At 35.2% G+C, this 23,954-nt stretch overlaps 1 protein-coding gene across 2 annotated transcripts; it reads left to right on the top strand.

The window, feature by feature from the left end:
* Positions 1 to 2,908: 2,908 nt before the first annotated feature.
* LOC115957272 (3-hydroxyisobutyryl-CoA hydrolase-like protein 5) lies at positions 2,909 to 8,453 on the top strand. 2 transcript variants are annotated; one of them, XM_031075480.1, is made up of 16 exons: positions 2,909 to 3,213; positions 3,523 to 3,594; positions 3,826 to 3,909; positions 4,001 to 4,069; positions 4,264 to 4,327; positions 4,453 to 4,526; positions 4,645 to 4,728; positions 4,854 to 4,938; positions 5,123 to 5,208; positions 5,978 to 6,099; positions 6,345 to 6,405; positions 6,512 to 6,610; positions 7,580 to 7,681; positions 7,806 to 7,847; positions 8,088 to 8,194; positions 8,307 to 8,453. In XM_031075480.1, the coding sequence occupies exons 2-16, from the start codon at positions 3,562 to 3,564 to the stop codon at positions 8,350 to 8,352; spliced, it is 1,158 nt and encodes a 385-aa protein (XP_030931340.1). In that variant the 5' UTR covers positions 2,909 to 3,213; positions 3,523 to 3,561; the 3' UTR covers positions 8,353 to 8,453. The 2 variants fall into 2 exon arrangements, with proteins under 2 accessions (XP_030931340.1, XP_030931339.1); XM_031075479.1 differs by having other exon boundaries at positions 2,997 to 3,017.
* Positions 8,454 to 23,954: the final 15,501 nt, after the last annotated feature.

Here is a 23,954-nt window from a genome sequence, read left to right as displayed (position 1 = left end):
TGGTGAAAAGGGCATAAGGCCATTTTGTCCACTAAAATGTGGTTATTTTTGTACTATACAAGCATTGATAAGAGTGTTCTTAAAGTTATAATAAAAATAAATAAAATGAAAATGATCTCTGAAGGATATTTTCATCTATTATTCTGTTTGGGAGTTTGGCTAAAAGGAATGTAATAGTTGTAACTTGTAAGGGAATGCTCATTTCATTTGGTTCCCTCTTATGTATTTCTTGAGAAAAAAAATATATAAAAAGATAAAGAGTGTAGTTGTAAAAGTAATACTGAGGATTGTCAATCTATGCAATAAGAGAGAGAGAGAGAGAGAGAGGGAATTTACATAGTTCAGTAGTGTGCTGTGTGCTACACATCCGTGGGAGCAGTTTCGCCATGCCTACAATTGTTACGTTGCGCTTATGCTCCACTGGCTTTCTGCACTCCTTCCACAAGGTCTCTATACAAGATATCAATGATATTTAGGGCCCGTTTGGTAGAGGAATTTGAATAATGTTGTTTATAATTTTTTGAAATACGTGTGGGTGAAAAGTGTATGGAAATGTGTGTAATATTGTTTAAAAACTGAAAATATGTTGTTTAGATAGTCTATCAAACAGGGCCAATGTGTGTTTGGGAAGCAATGAAAATTAAAAATTATTTCACTATTTAACTTATTTTTGCTACTATTCATGGCCCCACTGTACTATTTCAACTAACTTTTATCTTTATTTATAGTACTTTCAATAATAAGTTTTCAATTTCAACAAAATAAACGGTATCTAAACAGACCTTTACTCATTAACATATGAGCTTATTATCTCAAACATAAATTATATTTTGATTTCATTTTCATTCCTTCTTCTAGAAACCCCTAAACACGTTGGAGATATTTTATTATTTATTTATTCATTACATTACATTCATTTTTTAAAATTAAAAAAATAATTTTATATATATACTTAGTACAGTACTTAAGTGCTGTTTCTTAGGTTCTCTTCTTAAAATTTTGTTATGTGGATTTTTTCTTATTGGATGGAAGTGTATTTTTAAGTTAAGTAGCCACATGACTGAATTTTAAGAAGGAAACTTAAGGAACAACACATAAAATACTGTACCTAAGTTTTGTCCTATATATATATATATATATATATATATATGACTTTGTTCTTATTTATTTGATTAAGTAAAAGGGAAAAAAAAAAGTTATAATTTTTTTTGTTGGCTAGTTGTCCAAAATTCTTAGAGATTGATGTTTTCTATGTTGTCTTTATTTGTTCTTCTATATTTTCCCTTCACTTTTTTTTTTCCTTGGCTAAATCTAATATTAGAAAGGATCTTCTGAAAAAATACATTTTATTATCCTTAACTATACCCTTGATTATAGTTTGCCCTTTGAACTTTTAGAATGTACAGTTACCTCCTTAAATTATAACATTTGTTTCACTTTACATCTCAATGTTAATTGGGTTATTAACTTAGACAGAAAGGTATGAAACATGTGAAAATATCTAATTTCCCATTTTTTCTATTCCTTAAAAATAAAAGAGAAATTACATTTTACCACCTTAAACTATACTCTCGATTATACTTTCCATCCTAAACTTTGGTTTTTTGTCCAAAATAATGGCATAATTGACAACACGGTGCAAAGTATAACACAAGTTATAGTTTATGGTGCTAACCGTGCATTTTGAAAATTTAAAATGTAAAATGTAATTTGTGATATAATTTAAGGTGATAAAATATAATTACTTATTTATTTTATAATTAGTCCCTGTGTGAAAGGTCCATTTAACCCGACTAACTTTCGGAAAAGCGTTCAATTAAACTCTTTTGTTCTTAATTAGTTTATAGAAAAAGGGAAGGGAAAAAAAGGTTATAACTTATAAAAGTGGATATATTAATTTCACTTAATAAATAATTATTAATTAAAATATTTATGTCGTTATTATTTCAACTTGATCAGACTTCGTTCTTCTCTCTTTGATTCAATTTTAAAAACAATGGTTATAACTCACGAGTAATAGATGAACAAGTTCAACTCTTACTGAAAAAAAAGGAAAAAAGAAAAAAAGTGGTATTGCTTTTTGGATAAAGCTTCCATCGTGTACTTTAATGCATTGAATGGAACACGATGCAAATACATGATCAACTGTAGACATGTGTTTGAGCATTGGACTCAAACCAAATCTTTTTCTTTTTATCTCAAAGAGCAATCATGATTGGGCTAGGTAAAATTAGAATTCAATGGCCCAATCCTGGCCCTGAGCCCATTAGGGGCCCTACCTGGAAACCTTACTTGAAACGCTGAGTACCCCAGGCCCAGCATCTATTGAAATCCCTCACGGCCTCACCCTATGCCCTCTTCTTGAAATCTTTTTTTTTTTTTTTTTTTGATTGGACTTGAAATCTTTTTGTCTAACTCAAAAACGATTCTATTATTCAGTGAAAAAAAAATAGGCTAAGTTCTATGAAATGAAATCTACAGGATTATTAAATCAAAACACAATAATTTTTTATATTTAAAAATATGATGAGATTTTTAATCAAAATAAAATAATTATCATTATATTTTTTATTTTTCAACATTTATATTTTAGTAATCACATTAGTTTGTACATTTAATAAATGAATGTTTGAATTATATAATTATGGTTAATATCACATTATTTTGTAAAATCAATATACTAAAAAATATAATAAAATTCATAATATACCTAACACAACTGCCTCAAGCACTGTGTACTGTACACTAATCTTTCTCTATCTCTAACCAAAACCAGATCTCACAATTATTAATTTACTATAAAATGATTAAAAGGTTTCATTTTCTTTACAGAGTACCAAACAAAGATTTAAAATCAAAAGAAGAAAGGAATTAAATCAAATTAAACAATATTTAACAATCTCAAATCTCCCCCTCAAAATGAAAAACAATATTAATCATTTTTAAAAAGGTTGGAGAGTTTGGTGACAATCACACCCAAAACTACTCCCACACACAAAATGTGAAGACGAATGGTGGTAAGTGGTAGGTAAATGAAAGCCCCATGATTAAGAATGGGGAGAGACTTTAAAGCACATGAAGTAGCTACCAACCAACCAGACAACCTCAGGAATTACTCCACTACTGTTCTTCTTTCTCTTCTTATAAATCCACTTCTTCTGGGCATTCTGTTTTTGGGTTCTCTTGTATTAAAACTAAGACTCTCCTGCTCTTGTGAGTTTGACTTTGTTTTTCTTCTGTCTGTGTTTCCACTTTGATGTTTACCTTCATGTGTTTAAATCCTTGGCAATTGTTGGATGTTGGGTTTTATTTTTTCGAGTTTAAAGTTTAAATTTTTAATCATTATGCCTGTAATTTTTTTTATATATATTTGATGAATGGAATAAACTGTTTTCTTGTCCCACTTTTGCAATTGGCTATTTGAAGCTAATTCTTTGTTCAAAGTAAATTCATTTCTGTTTTCAATCAATTTTTGTATACCCAGTTGGCATTCTCACGATCTTAAGTTGTATATTTATGCAGTTTATTGGCGTCGAATCCAAAATTCAATCAATCAATCAAATGGCACAAGAAGTTGTAATTCCAAATGAGGAGGTACTTTCCAAGCAAATTATGATTTTAGATATGATTTTTTTTTTTTTTGTGGGGGGAGGGGGTGATGATTCTCCCCATGTTTATATACTTATGTATTGTACTATAGTCTATTGTGTATTGTTCTATTTGTTTGTATTTTATCATCTATACTTTGATTTTCTTGCGACTGGGGGTAAAACAAAAGTATGCCTTATTAAACACTAAATGGGGTTTATTGTAATTAATCTGTAGGTTGTTCTTGGAGAAGAACTAGACCATGTAAGGTTGATCACCTTAAACCGGCCTCGTCAATTAAATGTCATCTCATCTAAAGTGGTATGTTGAACACACTCAACCCACATTGACTTGGTTTGAGTTCTTGGAATCATTTTTGCGTTTAAGTAGTTGTTTCTTTTACTGCAATCAGGTTTCTCTGCTAGCAGATTACTTGGAAAGATGGGAGAAGGACAACAAAGCAGAGCTTATAATAATCAAGGTTAGTTCTGTCTCCTCTGGCAAAATCTGAATTATTGTTGATAATATTGGTTTGTTTTAATCATAATCTGCTATGTGATTAAATACAATTCATGCCAATGTGGCTGTATTGATAACTTAATTTTAGAGTCTATCTCTATGCACTTTGATTTTCATTCATTGAGGTTATTATTTTGGATCTTATATCTTATCCAGGGTGCTGGCCGAGCTTTTTCTGCTGGTGGAGATTTGAAAATGTTCTATGATGGAAGAAAGTCAAGTAAGTCTGCTAGCCTACAATAATGTTATTGCTTCCTGATTTCCTTAATATGGGTTCTTTATGCCACAAATCACACACACACATGTGCCCAAGTTACTTATGATTTATGAATTTCATTTTGGCAGAGGACTCCTGCCTTGAAGTGGTCTATAGAATGTATTGGCTTTGTTATCACATTCATACCTATAAGAAAACCCAGGTACTGTTTTGAATTTGTAATCCTTACTATGCCCCAAATGTAAAGAAAATAAAATTTTCCCTCTAGTTTTGCCTAGTCTTGTCAAAAAGTGCTACTCAAGTTTTAAAGCTATCAACAGGTTGCTCTTGTGCATGGCATTTCAATGGGTGGAGGTGCATCTTTGATGGCCCCAATGAAGTTCTCAGTTGTCACTGAAAAAACTGTGGGCACTTAATCCTATTTACATAACATGTTCTTCTTCTTCTTTTTTTAAGTTTTTGGGCTTGATTTCAATTCTGTATTTTAACACTATTACATTGTGCTGCATTTCTTGAATGCTTTGAGTAGGTATTTTCCACTCCAGAAGCAAGTATTGGGTTTCACACTGACTGTGGCTTCTCATACATTCATTCTCATCTCCCTGGGCATTTGGGTAAACATGTATTTCCATTTTTCTTCTATTCAAGAGGGAGCTATTTGATCTGTTGTGACATCACATTTTCATTATTTTCATATGAGAAAAGAAAAGTTGATATTTTTAAGATATGAAAAGGGAATTTAAAAAAAGAAAATTGTTTCCCAATTAAATATTTAGAACCATGTGGGTAAATTTGCAGGGGAATACTTGGCCTTAACAGGAGCTAGGCTGAATGGTAAGGAATTGGTGGCAGCTGGACTGGCAACCCATTTTGTCCCTTCCGAGGTGAGTTTGAGAACTCTTGTTTGACTATGATCCCTTGTCTTGAAAACTTGTCTTGTAACCATCAACTAGATATTTACTACTCAGTAATGCTTAATGCTTATCTAATTTCATCAGTAGGTATGTAATTAACATGGAATGTGGACGCTGGCTGGTGTCCATCAGATATGTAGTGGCTTTGTCAAAACCTTCTAAAAGCTGATGTTACAATATGTAAACACATGTTGCCATCTGGCATGGTAAAGTAAAATGATAAAGCAATAACTTTCCACTCTTTTTGAATAGGTGTGAATTTGTGTACTTCCTATCATCATTTTTGTAATTAATGTGACTCAAGAGCCTCAGATTTCTACTTCAATTGGTTAAGAATTTGTTCCCATCAATTAACTTTATCTAGGGTCATAGACTTTGTTCATATTGTTTGTGCCAAATGTTATGGAAAGCACACCTTTTCACTGTCTATGTTTTTGTGTGTTTTAGGATTTGAAAGAGTGACTATAACTCTGTATGCATGACTTTCAGAGAAATTTTTATTCATTTCTATATTTTCTGTGTTGGTGATGAACTTTTTACAATCATGATGGCTTCTCAATTGAATTAAGCTTCAGTAAATTTCTCATTCCATGAACTGCTAATGCTACACATTGATGGTAGACATATTCCTATGATAACAAATTGAAGCTGGAGTTAATTCAATATGCTGAAAAATGGTCCATTATCAGTTTACTTGAGATCATGATGCTCTACTTTTACTATGTCTACTGTATATCAGAAACTGCCTGAGCTAGAGAAGCGTCTGATAAGCTTGAACTCTGGTGACAAGAATGCAGTCAAATCTGCAATTGAAGAATTCTCAGTGGAAGTTCAACTTGATGAAGATAGTGTACTGAACAAGTAATTGATCTTAAGTTCTTAACTAGTGATGCATATATACACAGATGTATATTTAATAGGTTAATACAAAAAGGAGAATGAACATGTATGTAACCTCACCATCCACCTTTTGTTTATGGGTGGAAGATATGTCATTTGGTCCATAGGTTATTAGCACCTGTGACATGCTATTGCTATTGCTAATTGGACCCAAAATATTATCAGCAGCATAATATCACTAACAATCAGCTTTGGTGACTTCTCAGGAAGTCAATAATTGATGAGTGCTTTTCCAAGGATAGTGTGGCAGAGATAATAAAATCATTTGTAAGTATTTCTTTTTTCCTTTGCACATTCCATTGGACAACTCCATCATAATGTTAAATATCCATGTCTTTGTTTAGCCAGAGTCTTTATGTAAGCTGCTTTTCAGGAAGCTGAGGCAAGCAAAGAGGGAAATGGATGGATAGGTGCAGTTCTTAAGGGGTTAAAAAGATCATCTCCTACTGGATTGAAAATAACACTAAGATCGGTAATGGGTTTTTGCAATTCGATTCTTAAAAGATATTATGCTAAATTCCTGTTCTACATTGAATGCTTCATAAGGAATAATAGACCGAATAATTGTTGATGGGATTTTGTGTACGTAGAAATGCAGGAAAATTGTATTTGATTGCATTGATCTATGATTGGGTATAACATTACTTTATAAAAGATATGTGAGACTTACACATCAAAACTCACTTCAAGGTTAAAGGCTATATTCTTTCAAGTATTGTTCCTCTGATGTGGAATTGAACATCTATGAACTCTTTCACATCCTGTGACTTAAAAGTTCTGTCATATTTGTGTCATTTAACTGACCAACAATGGGGAGTTACTTATTTAAGTTGTATATTGAAAGGCCTCTTGTTTTGAAGCTTTTTTTTTTTGTTTTTGGTTGAGTATTTCCAAAGATCATCCTGACACTTTAGTTTCTAGCTTACATTTCTTTATCTTTTTGTCCACAACTTCTTTGCAAATTTGTTCTAATCCATTGTGCAAAATGATTATGAGTGAAAATTATCTTCTCTGTTCCTGTGGCCCTGAACACAAATGGAATTGTGTAAGGAATTGCTTCGATGGAATTGAATCTGTCAGTAAAAAGTGAATGAAGAACTTTCTGTTGAAGACCAAAAAAGAAATCACAAATTTGCTTTAGATTATGGGTTATGGATATGGTAGGAATAGAGTACTTCTCCCCCACTTCTTACACCCTCTTCTGCATTTTTTATTCTTTGTCATGTTCTATCTTCTAATAAGTTTTTGGCTTTTTTAACTTACATTGCTTGATACTTGGTCTAATGACTCTCAAGAGAGTAACATCATAAGATAACACCTCCCACTTTCCTTTCACTACTCAAAGAGGATTATAAATTAATGTCAGCTTTAAGAAGTAGAGCTGCTCTCTCCTTGTGGTAGTTCTTGCATGTGGCCTAAAATTCTTGTTAAATATTACCAGATTCGTGACGGAAGGAAGCAAACACTGCCTGAAAGTCTGAAAAAGGAATTTAGATTAACAATGAATATACTACGAGCCTCAATCTCTGAGGATGTCTATGAGGTAATCTCTGCTGTTATATTACTAAACAAAAATGTATGAATATAGAGTTATAGATCCATCTTTCAGAACATAGTTTGTCTTCTACAACTTTGAAATAAACTTGTCTCCTTCTTTTGACAAAAAGGGTATAAGAGCTCTCACCATTGACAAGGATAATGCTCCAAAGGTACTCTCTCTTTATGTGTGTGTTGTGCTTCAAAATTTTCCAATTCTATGCTTCAATCTTTCTAGATTTTGATTGAGAGTGAATTTATGTAGAAAACTTTCGGCCTTGTTTACTACTACAACCGGCAAAAATGGGAAATTTAGGCCATGTCTCTGCACGTTGGTAGTAGTAAACATGGGAAATTTTGGCCATGTTTATACTTCTGCCAATTAATCTATCAAAAATATTAATTTATGGCAGTGGGACCCACCGTCTCTGGACCAAGTTGAAGACGAGAAAGTAGACCTGGTATTTCAGCCATTCAAAGAGGATTTAGAGGTCCTGATTCCAGAAAAGGAAGAAAGCAGGTTAGTGTAGCTTCTCTATTTCCAATGCCCAACTTATATCATATGTGTTACTGAATCAATCAAAAGTATTGGGAAAACGAATCCTTAATTTTATTTTCAAACTAAATTGCAGGTGGCATGGTAAATATGAGACTACACCCTATGCAACTTCAAAGTAGATGGCATAAGCAAAACAAATTTCTGGTCTGCAGCTGTTTGTTTTAGGAACTGTTGTTGGTGTAGGCACAAGGTACAAAGCCCCAATTATACGCATGTATGGGAGGAAGAGCAAAAAGAAGACGGCCCAACCTGTGGCCTTATGGATGGAGTCTGTTAGTAATTGGGTTTGAGATTAAGCAAACCCAAGCATTTAATAATTAGGGTTTCTTTATGCATTTTATTGTTAGTTTTTTAAGCACTTTTTCTAATTATTGTAAGACAGTTTTGAGAATTATAAAATTATTATGTTTCTTTTTACACTGGTGCCGACTTCAGTTTGCTTGGTGCTGACTCCAAGCAACCCTTAGATGCGAACTCCTAGGGTTTAGTCTTGATCCCATTGTTGTTTGATTGTTCTATTGAAATAGTGTGGTTGTTCTACATCAGTTTTGGTATCAAAGCAAACTTTTTGGTCCATACAACACAACTGTAGACAACCACTTGAAAGCAAAACCATCAAAAGAGCAAGCCAACCAATATGACAGTACCTTTCAAGTTTTTGCCCCATGAGATCTTGAACAAGCCCAAACCAGCCCCTGTAGTTCGTATATACCCCCTTTTGGCCACATGAGTTCTTCATCCCCAAGCCAACAGAGAAGCCAATGACCCTTCCCAAGTTGGTGACCACCATCCGTGCTCGCCTCTGATCACAAAACCCACAAACTACAAACCCAAAAAAAAAAAAAAAAAAAAATGAGGAAAGGTGACCCACGCAAGACCTAGCAATCACCAGCAGTCGAAACCCACAAATCAACACTCACCATCGCAAAACCCAACAGCACCAACCGTCGAAACCCATTGTCACCCTTGCCAGGGACGTCGACCACCACCGATGCCAAGGCCCGAGAGATGCTCCTCCATGCTTCGTGCTGTCGCTGTCTTCCCTGTCTTCACGCCGCCACAGTCATCGGTTCCTAGCATCGCAAGTCCATCACTGAGCAATTTTTTTTCTTCTTCCAGTTTAGAGATTCTGTTGTCTCTTTTAGTTTCTGTGGTTTTTTTCTTTTTTTCTTTTAAAGTCTGTAATTTCTTAAGTCCATTGCATAGTGTATTTTATTATTTTGCACCCAAAAAGGAAAAAAAAATCAAAAGGAAAAGAAAGAAAGTATTGTTGCTGTGGCAGCCCATTGCATGTATTGGGCCCTTAAATTGTTCTCCACAAGTCTACTTTGTCCAAGTAAGAACATTCACATCAGCTCATCTAAAAGATTCCGTCTATTTTACACAAAAAACCTACTTTTTTCTATTTTACACCATCACTTTTACAAAACACCCACATCAGTTCATCTATTTTATCACCTCTTTTATTTAAATAATCAATTTTTTCAATTATTTTATTATTTCTCTCAACTAACCCATTTTACCAATTTTTATATGCGCGCTCTTTCTCTCTCTATCATTTTTTCTGATTTGTTGCTCTCTCTCTTCTATCTCTCTATACCCACTCTCTCCCTCTCGGTCTATCTCTCTATACCCATCTCTCTCCCTCTCGTTCACAAGCACCAATCCACATCATCTCGGTCACAAGCACTGATCCACAGCTCCGATCACAAGCATCGATCCACAGCTGCACCGATCCATAGCTCCGATCCACAGCTTCGATCACATGCACCGATCCACAGCTCAGATCTCCCTAGCTCCGATCCACAAGCACTGATCTCCCTAGCTCCGATCAGGCAAGACCCATACCCACGAGCTCCGATCAAGCGAGACCCATGAGCACCGATCGTTCCGATAAGCACTGATCTATCTCTTTTTTTTTTGCCGTTTAGGTTTGTTTGTGTGTGGGTGTGTTTGTGTCTCTGTTTTTTTTTTTTTTTTAAGCAAGTGTGTCTTTGTGTTGATTTTTCTGTGTAGATGTGTTTGTGTGTGGGTGTGTTTGTGTGCATCTGAGGAAAAAGAAGAAGATGAGGAGAGGGCAAGTTACTGAGTTTGTTGAGCACGGAGAAGAAAGAGAGAAAAGGGAGCGAACGGGAAATTAATAAAATAATAAATGGACGAGCTACAGTAACCGTGTATATTTACACAGTTACTGTAGCTCATGTAAAGATATACACATTTTTACACAATTTTAGAAGCACCAATGTGGAGCATTTCTAGGTCAGAATGTGTAAAAAGAGCTATTTTTTGTATTTTAGAAGATTATCCACGGACTGATGTGGATGCTCTAAGATCCATTTACTTGAGAAGCCAAGTCTGTGACTATCTAGGTGCAATAAGTTGGCCACTAACTAGGGTACAACTTACTCTTTTTTTGGTAGATTCAATTTTGTCTCATTGAAAAATATTATCTTTATATTTTTTATGTGCATATCCTACCATACCCCACTGGCCTACCCATTTTGTGCTTAGGTTAGTTATTTAATTATTTGTTCTTTCTTTCAATACCTATTCTAAAATTCCAAAAAAAAAAGAAAAAGAAAAAAAAAGACAATCCAATTTCTTTGATTAATTGTGGAGCTTATTGGAATTTGAATTTTATTTGGGCTATCTCTCAATATTGTGAACACTATCACTACTTGACTGCAATTTATTCCTTGGATTCATTGATCTAATCTCTACATGCACTCTTGCTTGACCTTAATTTTACATTGAGAATTGGTTACTTGAATTTTTGGGAATCTCAATTGCATTCATAAATATAGTATTGCATGCATTTACGTAGTGGTCGCATCATGTCAAACCCTGAACATCAATCCACTTCTGAGCCTAGGTCCTCCTTAGAGCAAATCATAGAAGACCTAGCAAAAGGTGTCCATGCTTTACTAGAAAGGATAGAGCGAGTTGAAGTATCTCAAAGAGAGACAAATAACCATGAAGGAGATAACATGCTTAGGCAAAACAACCATGGTTACTTTAATAGGGCTCCAAACTTTGAACATAATCACTATAATCACATGGCCCGAGAGATTATGATGATAGGATGTCCAAGGAAAAGATAGAAGCACCCACCTTTGATAGCTGCCTAGACTCATGGGTTTTCACTAATTGGTTACGTCAGATGGAGAAATTCTTTGACTATTACCATTGGGCAAAGAATAAGAAAGTGAGGTATGTCAGGATGAAGTTAATTGGAAGAGTCGACCTTTTCAGGGAGGACCTTAAGGATACCCTTAGGCAATGACGTGAGCCCCCCATTACTGATTGACTTGAGATGAAGGATGCACTCTCGAGAAATTATCTTCCTCCAACTTATAGGAGCTCCTTCCTTGAGGAATGGGATCGTCTAAGGCAAGGCATTACTCCTGTGGTTGAATATATAGAGAAATTCAAGGAATTTAAGAGGCGAATTCGAATAGTCGAGGAAGAGGTTGTCACACTCAATAGGTTCAAGAAAGGTTTAAATGCTAACCTACTAGGCGAGATTATCACCCAAGGAGTCACTACCTTAGAAGAAGCATATAACCTTGCTAGGAATTGTGAATTAGCATCCAAATCTATCTTTTGGCAATGTTCTGAGCTCCAAAGTGTTCCTACCAACCCTTAACCTTTTGGTAGCGAGGACAAGGGAAAAAGGTGTGGTCAATGAGCATTCAAGATTAGACTCTCACCTCCAATGCTTCAAATGCAATGGGGTTGGACATATTGCAACTAGATGTCCCTTTAGAACCCTTGTCATTCAAGAGGATGATGAAAATATAGAAGATGTTGAGGAGCTGGTGTATGATCCAAATGTTGAAGAAATCTAAGATGTTGAGGCAGAATGGGAAGATAATCCTAGCTACCTTGCATGCATTAAAGTCATCTCTCCCCAGGTTGATGATTTCAAGGACGTCTTTGGTGTCCCTAGAGTGAATGTGGTAAGGTGTGCTTTGGCAAAATAGAGGGACACTAATGATTGGTGAATGAGCGCCATCTTCCAAACTTACACTAAGTGTGGGGACAAAACTTGCAAGGTTATTATAGATAGTGGGAGTTGCATAAATGCGGTGTCCTCTAACGTTGTTTCCCGCCTAGGCTTAAAATTAATCCCACACCCTAACCCATATAAAGTTTCTTAGGTGGATACTTCCTCCATAGCCATAAAAGAAAGATCTATTGTCCCACTTCAATTCCTCACCTACAAGGCTGAAATATGGTGTGACGTAATTCCTATGGATGTAAGGCATATTATCTTAAGTAGATAGGTAGACTTTGGCTTTATGATTTGGATGTCACCCTTCATGGGCGATCCAATTCTTGCTCATTTGTGTTTGAAAGTAAAAAAATTGTGCTCAATCCTTTGAAACCTAAGTCAATCGACACGAGGAAGAAGACAGAAGCACCAAAGGCGAAAGGCCTAAACATTATAAGCCGAAAGGCATTTGAAAGGGTAGCAGTTCAAGAATCCGTTGTGTTTGTCTTAGTTAAGGAACTTTATGCAGAGACCCTTGAGGAGCAACTTGAAGAAGTGAAGTCAATGCTTTAGGAATTTAAGGCTGTTTTCCTTAAGGAACTCCTCAATCATTTACCGCCCATGCATGACATACAACATGCCATAGATTTTGTGCCCAGAGCGACCCTACCAAACTTGCCTCACTATAGGATGAGCCCTGCAGAGCATGCTGAGTTGCAAAGGCAAGTAGAAGAACTACTTAGAAAGGGTTTTGTTCGTGAAAGCATGAGTTCTTGTGCAGTCCCTACACTCTTAACTCCAAAGAAAGATGAAACTTGGAGGATGTGTATTGATAGTCATGCCATCAACAAGATCACTGTGAAATATTGTTTTCATATCCCTCGGTTGGATGACATGTTGGATATGATGGCTGGAGTAATGATTTTCTCCAAGATAGACTTGAAAAACGGCTATCATCAAATTAGGGTTCGTCCTAGTGATGAGTGGAAAACTGTCTTCAAGACGAAAAATGGTTTATATGAGTGGATGGTCATGCCTTTTGGATTGTCCAATGCTCCTAGTACCTTTATAAGAGTGATGACTCAAGTACTCAAGCCTTTTATGGGAAAATTCTTGGTTGTGTACTTTGATGACATCCTCATCTATAGCAAATCTAGGGAGCAACATTTATACCACCTAACTCAAGTTTGTACTACCCTTAGGAAGGAGAGTTTATATGGCAACCTCAAGAAGTACTCTTTCTTTATCGATAAAGTTGTCTTCCTAGGTTTCATAGTATCCTTTGAGGGAGTTTCTGCCGACCCCTAAAAGGTTCAAGCAATTATGGATTGGCCCAAGCCCAAAAATATCCATGAAATTCAAAGCTTTCATGGGCTCACTTCCTTTTATCGTCGATTCATCAAAGGGTTAGTACCATTATGTCCCCTATCACTAACTGCATGAAACAAAGGGGAGTTTATTTGGACAAAACCTGGTACTAAGGCTTTTAATGAGGTAAAACAATTGATGACTAAGGCACTTGTCATGCGTCTCCCTAATTTTACTAAGTCTTTTGAAATGGAATGTGATGCCTCAGGTATTGGTATAGGGAGAGTACTTAGTCAAGAGCATCACCCAATTGCTTATTTTTGTGAGAAATTGGCGTTATTACTTGTTGTCTCGAGAATTTGTTGTCTACTCTGATTATGAAGTTTTGTGCTATCTCCATTCCCAAAAGAAGCTGAATTTTAGGCATGGTAGTTGGGTTGAATTTCTGCAACGCTACTACTTTGTGGTGAAACATAGGACTGGAGTTGAGAGTAAGGCTGCTGATGCACTAAGTTGAAGGGTGTCTTTGCTATCAGTCATGAGTGTTAAGGTTACTGGGTTTGAACGACTCAAGGATGACTATGAGTCATGCCCAGATTTTGGGGAGCTCTACACTAGCCTAAGTAATGCCCTATGGCCAATCTTGGATGATTATACCCTTCAAGATGGTTACTTGTTCAAAGCCAACAAGTTATGAATCCCTCAGTCTTCAATGGGAGATTTCCATGTTTGGGAGATACATGCGGGAAGCCTTGTAGGTCATTTTGGCCGAGACAAAACAATTGAGGAAGTGGAATGTCAATCCTATTGGCCAGGTCTTTAAAGGGTCATTGCCAAGATAGTTGGTCAGTGTCGTACATGACAACTAGCCAAACATTGTAAGAAAAACACTGGCTTGTACACGCCTCTTCCTGTGCCAGATTGCTTGTGGAAGGATGTGAGCTTATTTTGGGTTTTAAAGAGATTTACCCAAAAATCAATAATATGTTGATGTGGCATGGGTTACGAATGAAGTAGTGTCATGTGGGGCCAAAAAAAAGTCCTCAACAATGTGCCTATTGACCGAAAATATGCTTACTGAAAAATGAAAAGTCACAACTATTTGGTGTTTTTAAATGTATACATGGCATTAATTTATATTGCAATGTGGTGCAATAAAGAGCAGTTAACAAAAAGTCAAAAGGTGCCTATTGACCGAAAATGTGCTTATTGGTCGAAAATGTGCCTATTGAAAGAAAACGTGTCTATTAACTGAAAAGGTGCCTATTGAAAAATAAAAAGGCACAACCATTTTGTTTTTTTAAATGTATACATGACATTAATTTATGTAGCTATGTGGCGCAATGAGGAGTGATCAACAAAAGTCAAACGTTTCGACTTTATATTACACTAGTCGCTAACCCATGCGATGCACAAGAATAGCTACTGGATGAGCTTTAGGAAAAAAAAAAACCATTATTTTTTAGTTGGAGTAGTAATTAAAAATGTATTAAAAAAATGACATTGAAAGATATAGCACATGATTTTATTAGTGAGGCAGAAGAAAGTAATGTTTTATTTATTAGTTTTTTGTGAAAATGAATAAGAGATAGAATCTTGTGTCTTTAGTTTCGTTTGTGTCATATATATAGATATATACAAGGTAAGTTGTAGTATATATAGCAATAGGTGTCTATTGAAATGTCATAACTTTTCAAATTAGATGTACCAAAAAGTGCCTATTGAAATGTCACAACCTTTCATATTAGATATACCAAAAGGTGTCTAATGAAATGTCATAACCCTTCATATTGGATATATATGAAAGGTGCCTATTGAACGAAAATGTGTCTATTAACCGAAAATGTGCCTATTGAATGAAATGTCTATTGAATCAAAAGGTGATTATTGACCGAAAATGTGTCTGTTGAATGAAAATGTGTCTACTAACAAAAAAAGTGCATCTTTAATGAAAATGTGCTTATTGAAGGGTCATAATCCTTTGGTTATAAATTGTGGCTCATATTTATTTGGTAACTTCTTCTCAATTTCTTTTCTTTTATCTTTCTTAAAAATACAAAAAACTTGTGGATCTTCTCCAAAATTACTATTTGTAGAACGCAATAAACTTGATTGTACATGTGGCTATTACTTTGAAGTAATTCGTTCATTGCCATAGAAATTAGTTATCCAATCAGATTTTTGGCATTTCATTCAATTTTTCATAACTCATTTTATCTTTTTTTTTTTATCTTTTTTTTCATCAAAAAAAAATTATACCATTTATGGCATAGGCCAGCTACAGTGTATTGGAGAACTAGTAGCCAAGGCAGCTATGTTATATACATTGTTAACAACAAAAGAGGGCACAAAAAGGTACTTAAAGACTAAGCCAAGCTGATTCAAAGAACACATATCTGCAAAAAAGGTATTTTCCTGCCAAGTTGGACTACCATCCCCATTGAACTACTGGACAAGCCTTTTACTGTTGCTCAAGACCAAAATGTGGCTGAAACCATATCTCCTAGCTAGGACTACAACTTCGACCAAAGCCTCCAATGAGGCACCATAAGCTGATTTTGCAACACTTCTGTGGCAACCTCTGAACATAATGTTACCCTGTATTTTTTGAGCCTCATAAGAGTAAGCACTTCTCCTGACTTGTTTTTTCCTGACACCAACAATCTTGATAATGAGATCCCATTGTCCAACCAATCTCTGATTCTGTGCCTCATGAGTACCATTTCTTATGTCAGCATTGTTGTGATTAGTAAATGCTTCATGATACTTGCAAAAAAGAGCTTGAGAGGTTAAAATTACATTCAAAGGATCCGGTTTTAAACCCTCATACACCACTTTATTTCTGTGGTTCCATATAGACCAGATGAGAGTGAAGACTAGTTGCAGATATCTCATATCTCCCTCCTCCAATCTGTTATGATCAAATATTGTTCTATTAATCCATTGCTAGACAGAAACAGAACCAATTTAAGAGGACTGTATAGCTAGTTGGGATCCATACCAGCAAGCCCTAGAGAAAGAGCAATTAAGAAAGAGATGAGTGGATGATTCTTCATCAGAATCACAAAGAGGGCACTGACCACATTAACAATCCCCCTACATTTTAGAGTTAGGAAGGTAGGCAGGCTATCATGCAAGAGTCTCCAAATACAATTGCAATTTTTTAAGGGCACATTGACCTTCCAAATTGTGTTCCACACATCAGGGGAAGGGGAAAAAGGTAAGTGGTTTGCAGGGAGGTGTTGCTTTGCATCTTATAGTAGAACCTGGTAGGCCTGATGAACATTATAGTCCCCTGAACTAGAAAATTTCCATATAAGTTGATTTGAAACTACCCCAATTTTGGACAAAGGAATACTCAAGATTTCATTGCACACAGGGGCTGGATAAAGGGTTTTGACTAAATCTGGTTTCCAAGAGTGAGTATTCTAATCTATTAAGTTTGCAACAGTGCCAGTAGTGAGGTTAGGATTGTTTAGATTCTGAGAGGAGTACCAAGCAGGGTGACTCAAAGGGATTTTGGATCCATTACCCCACCATCTACCTGCTCTAAGTTTCTGGTTTTCATGCTTGATAATATTCCTCCAAAACCATGACTGATGAGGCTTAGGAATGCACTCATGGATGGAAGACCTAGGAAAATATTTAGCTATAAAGGTCTTAGCAACTAGGGAATTTGGGTTATGATGAATCCTACAAAATTGCTTAGACAACATTGCTTGGTTCATCAAACTGAACTTCTTAAACCCAAGACCTCTTTCATTCCTAGGATTACAGATTCTGTTCCAATTGATGAGGTGCATCTTCCTAACCCCTTTATCATGACCCCACCAGAAATTTCTGGTTATAGCATCCATTTGGTTGCAAATATTCTTAGGCACTCTGAAGCAAGAGAAGGTGTATAAAGGTAAGGACAGCAGGACAAATTAGATGAGGGTGGTTCATCTAGCCTGTGAGAGCAATTTAGCCTTCCAACCCTAGAGTTTTGAGCTAGGTTGCACGGACACGCCATTTTTGGCGTTGTGTCGGTGTCGGACACCGGAATAGGTACGACTCGCCAGATTCCGTTGTCCGACGAGTGTCCTCTTTTTTTCTTTTTTTTTTTACTTCTCCCACGACACGACGCCGACACGGCATCGATAGGGTTCCAACACGTCCGACATGCCAGCAGTGAAAAAAAAAAAAAAAGGGAGAAAATCATAGATTTTGACAATGGATTTACCAATACCATTGATGTTGTGATATACCCTAGAACAAAGAAGCCATTTAGAGTCTGAAAAATCATTTTGAGAAACCCACATCTGAAGTTCTCAACCCACCCTCCCTCTGAGCTCTGCCGCTGCCCTCTGTCCCTCGCCGGAGCTAGATCGGGCCGATCGACGAGCTCCATAGACGTTGAGTGACGCCGTGCCCTGTCCCTTCCGGCGATCTCTCTCTCTCTCGGTGTGGACAACAGGTCCGACCTTCTCTCTATTTTTTTTTTCCAGATATTAATTTTGGTGAATGGTCATGGGTGTACTGTTACTCACTTATTGTCACACGTTTTTTTTTTTTTTGTCTATCTGTCTGTCTGTTTTTTTTTTTTTTAATCCCACTCTCATAATCTCACTGTCCCAGTGTCACTGTATTTCTTTACTCAGCCTTTGTTTTTGCCTTATAAATTATAATATTTATTATGAATTTAGTGATTTTTGTTTTTGTGTGTCCTGCTATAGTTTTATTTATTTATTAAAGTTAAATATTGTAGGTGATTTTACTAAAATGAATACTGAAAGTGAAAAATTGTTATCCTTTTATGTTTTTAGTTTGATGTTGAACTTGTTATCCTTTTATGGTTTGTACTTTAAACATTTTATGCGTATTATTATACTACTTTGGGTGTTAGTTTACTTATTTGTAGTTCTTACATAATTTAAATTCTAGACATAAACGTATCTTATGTCTAAAAATATTTAAAAATATGCCTAAATATAAAATTTAATTAATTATTTAACTGCCGTGTCCTCGCTGTGTCGTGTCCTTTTTTTTCAAAAATTGTCGTATCCCCGTGTCTGTGCAACATAGGTTTTGAGTTGAGCTTATCCACTAGGAAACTAAAGTCAGCAACTCTTCTACCCTTGAGTTTAAAATGTAGACCTATGTATTTGGAAGGATTTTGAATCAGGTTAACTTGCAAGGACCGAGCAAGAGTTTCTTGATCCAGCCTAGGCATGATTTTTTATCTTAATTGTATGATCCGTTGATCAATAACTTCAATTTTGAAAAAAAAAATAAATAAATAATTGTAGGTACCCTGCCAAAGGCCTTGTAGCTGAATTGACACATTTCCATGCACAAAGAACTTGGGAGTCTAGGGGGGAAAGAGTTCAAGTAACGGGTTAGCAGCATGTTTTAATTATCTCTCAAAAAAAAAAATTTGTGGGTACCCTTGTAATTACAGTCCAGAGTCAGAGTATATGGAGGAAATTGTTGAAACAATGAACAATCCCGTCATCACATTGATGTTCCTGCTCAAGACTCTTCAACGGTCATCCCGCAAAATGAAATGATGCTTTAATTGGTCAAAATTCTATTGTTGAGTGGACTCCCTTTCTTTCTATCTTTTTTTTTTTCAAAATATTTTTTTAGTTCTAACTTTCATACTGCCACTCCACTTTTGTTTGCCACTTTAACATTTTTCTTTGTTCCATAGTTGAAAACGTTAAATTTTCTTTTACTTTTCTAATTTGGGTCAGTGGAGTACGTGTCCTTGTTTTCTCGGTGGGTTTGTTTTCTTTCCGCTCCTTGTTTTTCATTTCATCCATCTGGTTAGTTTGGGCAGTTTTTTTTTTTTTATCGGTTTTTTTTTTTTTGGTTAAATAGCGAAAAAGTCTAAGAATCAAACAACACAACTATTCAATGTTTTTAAATATTTACCTGATAGTAATTTGTGTAACCACGTGGCGCAATGAGGAGTAGTCAACAAAAGTCAAACGTTTCGACTGTTCGTTATTATATAGATATAAATGTGTGTGCGTGTGACGAAACTAACATTGTAGTATTTATTCTATGAAATTAGAAAGATTACTAATAGAATAAATATGTTTACTTTGTTATATTAATTATTGGTTAAACTACATGTTTGATCCTTAATCTTTACAATGAATGTCAATATTTAGTCCCTAGCATTTCAGATGCATTAGTTTTGGTATTGTGTTAAAATAATCCTCGTCGTTAAGTGGTGAATGGAAAATGCTGACAAGACTAATGGACATATTAAAATATTATTATTTTTGCCAAGTAAGTTGCCCCGTGTCCTTTAATTTAAATAAATAAATAAAAGACCCCAACCTAATAATTTGGGAACTAAATTCATTGTGAGGAAGGGGGAAGAGAGATTGGAGACTTTAAGAGTGCTCAATCAACAACGATAGCAACACACCCATATACGGCAAAACTAATATAGCCATTGGAAATTTAAAAAAAAAATTTCTCAAAAAAATCCCTAAAAACTAAAACAAAGGTCCTGAATCCATTTTTATATTTTCATAATTTATTTTAACAACAAAAACAACGATTACAGAATTAACAAACAATCCAAATGAAAACTATTGTAAATTGGAATTAAACGAATAAAATAATCCTCAAGATACATTTCAAATGAGAATAACAACTAGATATACCGCTTTATAAAATAAAATAAAAATTCAAAATCAAAACATGATCTAATAAAATAGAAATTTTGTGAAAGGCATAACAGTTGTTGACTTATATGGAGGACACAATCACACAGACACTATCTGTTAATATACTACTGAATGATTCTTCAAGCGCTTGATGAGTTGATTGAATTTGTTGATGCGGATGATGAACATAAAAGACAAGGATGGCGGCGATGAGTGACGGAACAAAGGAGCGTTGTGCTAAAGCGGTTAATGAACATAAAAGACAAGGATGGCGGCGATAAGGAGAGCATTACGCTAGCTTCGTGATGGGTGGGTCGCTGATCTCCACTCAGCCGGGCCTCTCCTTTAGCTATATCAGCTTCGCCATGGATGGGTGGGTTGCTGTCACCGTAGAGTGAGCACTCTCAAACTCTCCAATCTCTCTTACCCCTTCCCCTTTGTTCTCCTTTCACTAGGGGTGGCAAAATAAGCCCAAACCTATTTGCCCACCCAAACCCGCCCACTCTAATTGAACCCAAACCCACCCAATTATTAGTTGGGTTAAATGGGTATCAACTCAATTAGACCCAGTGATTATTGGGTTTTATCTAAAAACTCAATGAGATCCATTTAACCCAAAAACAATTTACACAAATTCAACTCAGCCCTTCCCAAAAATAAAAATAAATAAATAAAAAGGAAAAAAGAGACCTCAACATTTCAGTGTTTTAGGGTTTTCATTTTCCTTCATTTTCTCGGCCTCCAAACACTTCTTTCTCTCTCTCTCTCTCGCTTGCTCTTTCTCTCTAATCTTTTACAATTCTTCTCTACACAAAACCTCATAAGGTCGGTTTCCATTCTCTAATCTTTTGAGATTTCCATTTCTGATATCGATTCTGGATTGTTCATTTTCCCTTTATTTTGTGTTTATTTAATTTTAATTACTTTCACACTCAAATTTCTCATCATTATATTTTCTTAATTTAATTTGAACATGTTTCATTCATTCTAGAAGATTCTATAACTTAGAACTTGTTTCTAAGATTTTCTTTTCCTTGTTTGTTTCTCGGGAAAATTTCAAACACAAATGGAGAACGACGCATCTCTTCCATCAACCACCAGCACGACCACCGCGACATCAACTCCACCGCGTGAAGAAACTATCAAAAATACTCTTCACCTCGAAAACCAAAACTTCGGCACCAACTTCACTTCCCTCTACCACTCTATTTTCCCGCCAAAATCACCATTACCGACCACCACCACCACCACTTCAATCTCCCTCATGAGCAGCCCTTCCACGTGTTCCTCCTCCATCGACGACGCCATTTCGTCCACTCAGAACTGCCTCAACCAAGATTGATTGATCCTCCAGTACTAAGAACTCAACGACCACTACGATTTCTACTGAGCTCGCCTTATCGATCTTCTTTCTGACGCCGAGTCTCTTTGCCACGAGAACGCTGAGCTCTACCTCGCTAACATCGAGCTTCTTAAGCTTCTCTCATCCCAAGCCTCATTCCACAATCTCCTCCTCTCTTCTTCATAACCAGCTGAGGCCATTGTAAAGAAAAGTTTTTCTTTGTTTTTTCTATTTCCCGGGAAAGTTTTGAGCTTGAAATGACATTTCTTTGTATTTTTTTTTTTTAGAGAAGCTAAGAAAGTGAGAGAAAATAGAAAAGAAAAGAAAATATTTTTTTTATTTGGATTTTTAATATAATTGTTGATGTGGATGTGCTTATGTGGAGACTAGAGAGAGAGGAAAAGGGAAACCAAGAAAGTGTTGAGGTTTTCACTTTAATGGCATTTTTGTAATTTTGATAATTGGATAATTGGGTGAGTTGGGGTTTACCCATAATAATTGGATTTGGGTTAGAAGCAATTAGTTAAATGGGTAAATGGGTTTTATATATCCAACCTAATTATGTCCACTCCAAACCCACCCATTTGACACCCCTACCTTTCACAGTGGATTATGTTCCCAAACAATTAGCTTTTTTTTTTTTTTTTCTTTTTTTAATTGAAGAGCACTTGACAACTTACTTGGCAAAAATAATAATATTTTAATATCTTTGTTAGTCATGTTAGCATTTTCAATCCATTACTTAACTGCAAGGATTATTTTGACACAATACCAGAAGGTTAGAGACTAAACTGACACCTCTGAAATATTAGGGACCAAATTGACATTTGCAACAAAGGTTAAGGACCAAATATGTAGTTTACCCTTAATTATTTGAAGTAAAATGAAATTTCAATATTATTTTTCTAAGATTTATATAAGAAACAATTCAAATATTTTTATTTATGTGAGAAACAGTTTATTTGAAATATGGTATTCTTACTCAAAGTTAGTTGTTTTTACAACAATTGAAACAATGTGTAACAAAAAGGGGGAATATATATATATATAAAGCAACACACAATTATCAAGAATGTTAAAAAAAAAATTAAAAATTCAAGGATATTTACATTTTTTTTTTTTTTGTAGGCATGAAACATGCCTCTCTATATTAGCCACTATATCATACAATTTTCAATTTGTAAATACATACATACATATATATAGTATGATCAAATCACTACACTACTCTTAGTGTCTTTCTATTTTGTCTATAAAATAACTAAAGAATACAATTTTTTTAAAAGGAAATTTATTGAAATATTTTTTTTAGGTGGAAATCATATTTTCATCCCTACATTTTCAGGCGATTCTCACTTTGGTCTCTAGATTTTATTTTTACCGTTTTTAGTCCCTATCCTGAAAAATACTTTCCATTTTGGTCCCTGCCGTTACATCAAAGACGGAAAATGCACACATGGCAAACGGCAGAATTAAAAAAAATTAAAAAAATTTTATTTTATTTTAAAATAAAATTTTAGTTATCAATAATTTTAAAATAAAAATATTAAAAATTTTAGTTAAAAATAATTGTTCTTCATGTTCTTCCCCCAAGAACATGGTTACCTAGAAAATAAGAAATCCAAGATTTTCTTCTCTTTTATTTCATTTTCTTAGCATCTAAACAAGCAAAAACATATACAAAACCATGATCAAACTTAGATACTCTAACACAATCAACTAACAAAACCCAAAACACAACATTCACTCTCTTTCACAGGAGGTGGAGCCGGTTCAAACATCTTCTGCTACATAGCCAGAGAAAGAGAAGAATACAAAGGCACTACTTTAATAGGTCCCACCCTGTCATCCATATTTGCTACTTTTTTCATTATTTTTCGACATGCATCTTCTATCTCCTCCTCACCAGTGAGGAACACAAGTACATCTCCAGGAGTTTCACTCGTATGAATTTGCACAACTGTTTGGATTGCTACATCCAAGTAGTCACTTTCAGGCTTTTCAGTGTAAAATATTTCCACTGGATGAAGCCTCCCAAGAACTTTCATAAGTGGTGCATCAAAATAACTCTGAATATTTTCAGCCTCAAGAGTAGCACTCATTACAACTAGCTTCAAATCAGGTCTATTTGTCAACACTTGCTTCAGAGTCCAAACAGAACATCAGTTGCCAACGTTCTTTCTGAGATCTGATCTTCTCTCTCTCAACCCAAACGGTCACCGTGGTTTGATCTGACTAGCTCATGATTGTGTTTTGGTGTATTTTATTGATGAGGATTGGTTTTGAGTGTTGGTATTTTGTTTTTGATCTAACCATTTTTTTTTTCTAGGCAACCATGTTCTTGGGGGAAGAACATGAAGAACAATTATTTTTAACTAAAATTTTTATTTTAAAATTATTGATAACTAAAAT

Source organism: Quercus lobata, chromosome 8 (genome assembly GCF_001633185.2).
Source record: "Quercus lobata isolate SW786 chromosome 8, ValleyOak3.0 Primary Assembly, whole genome shotgun sequence".
NCBI lineage: Eukaryota > Viridiplantae > Streptophyta > Magnoliopsida > Fagales > Fagaceae > Quercus > Quercus lobata.
The sequence above is the reverse complement of the archived record's forward strand: the minus strand, read 5'-3'. Positions and strand labels throughout refer to the sequence as shown.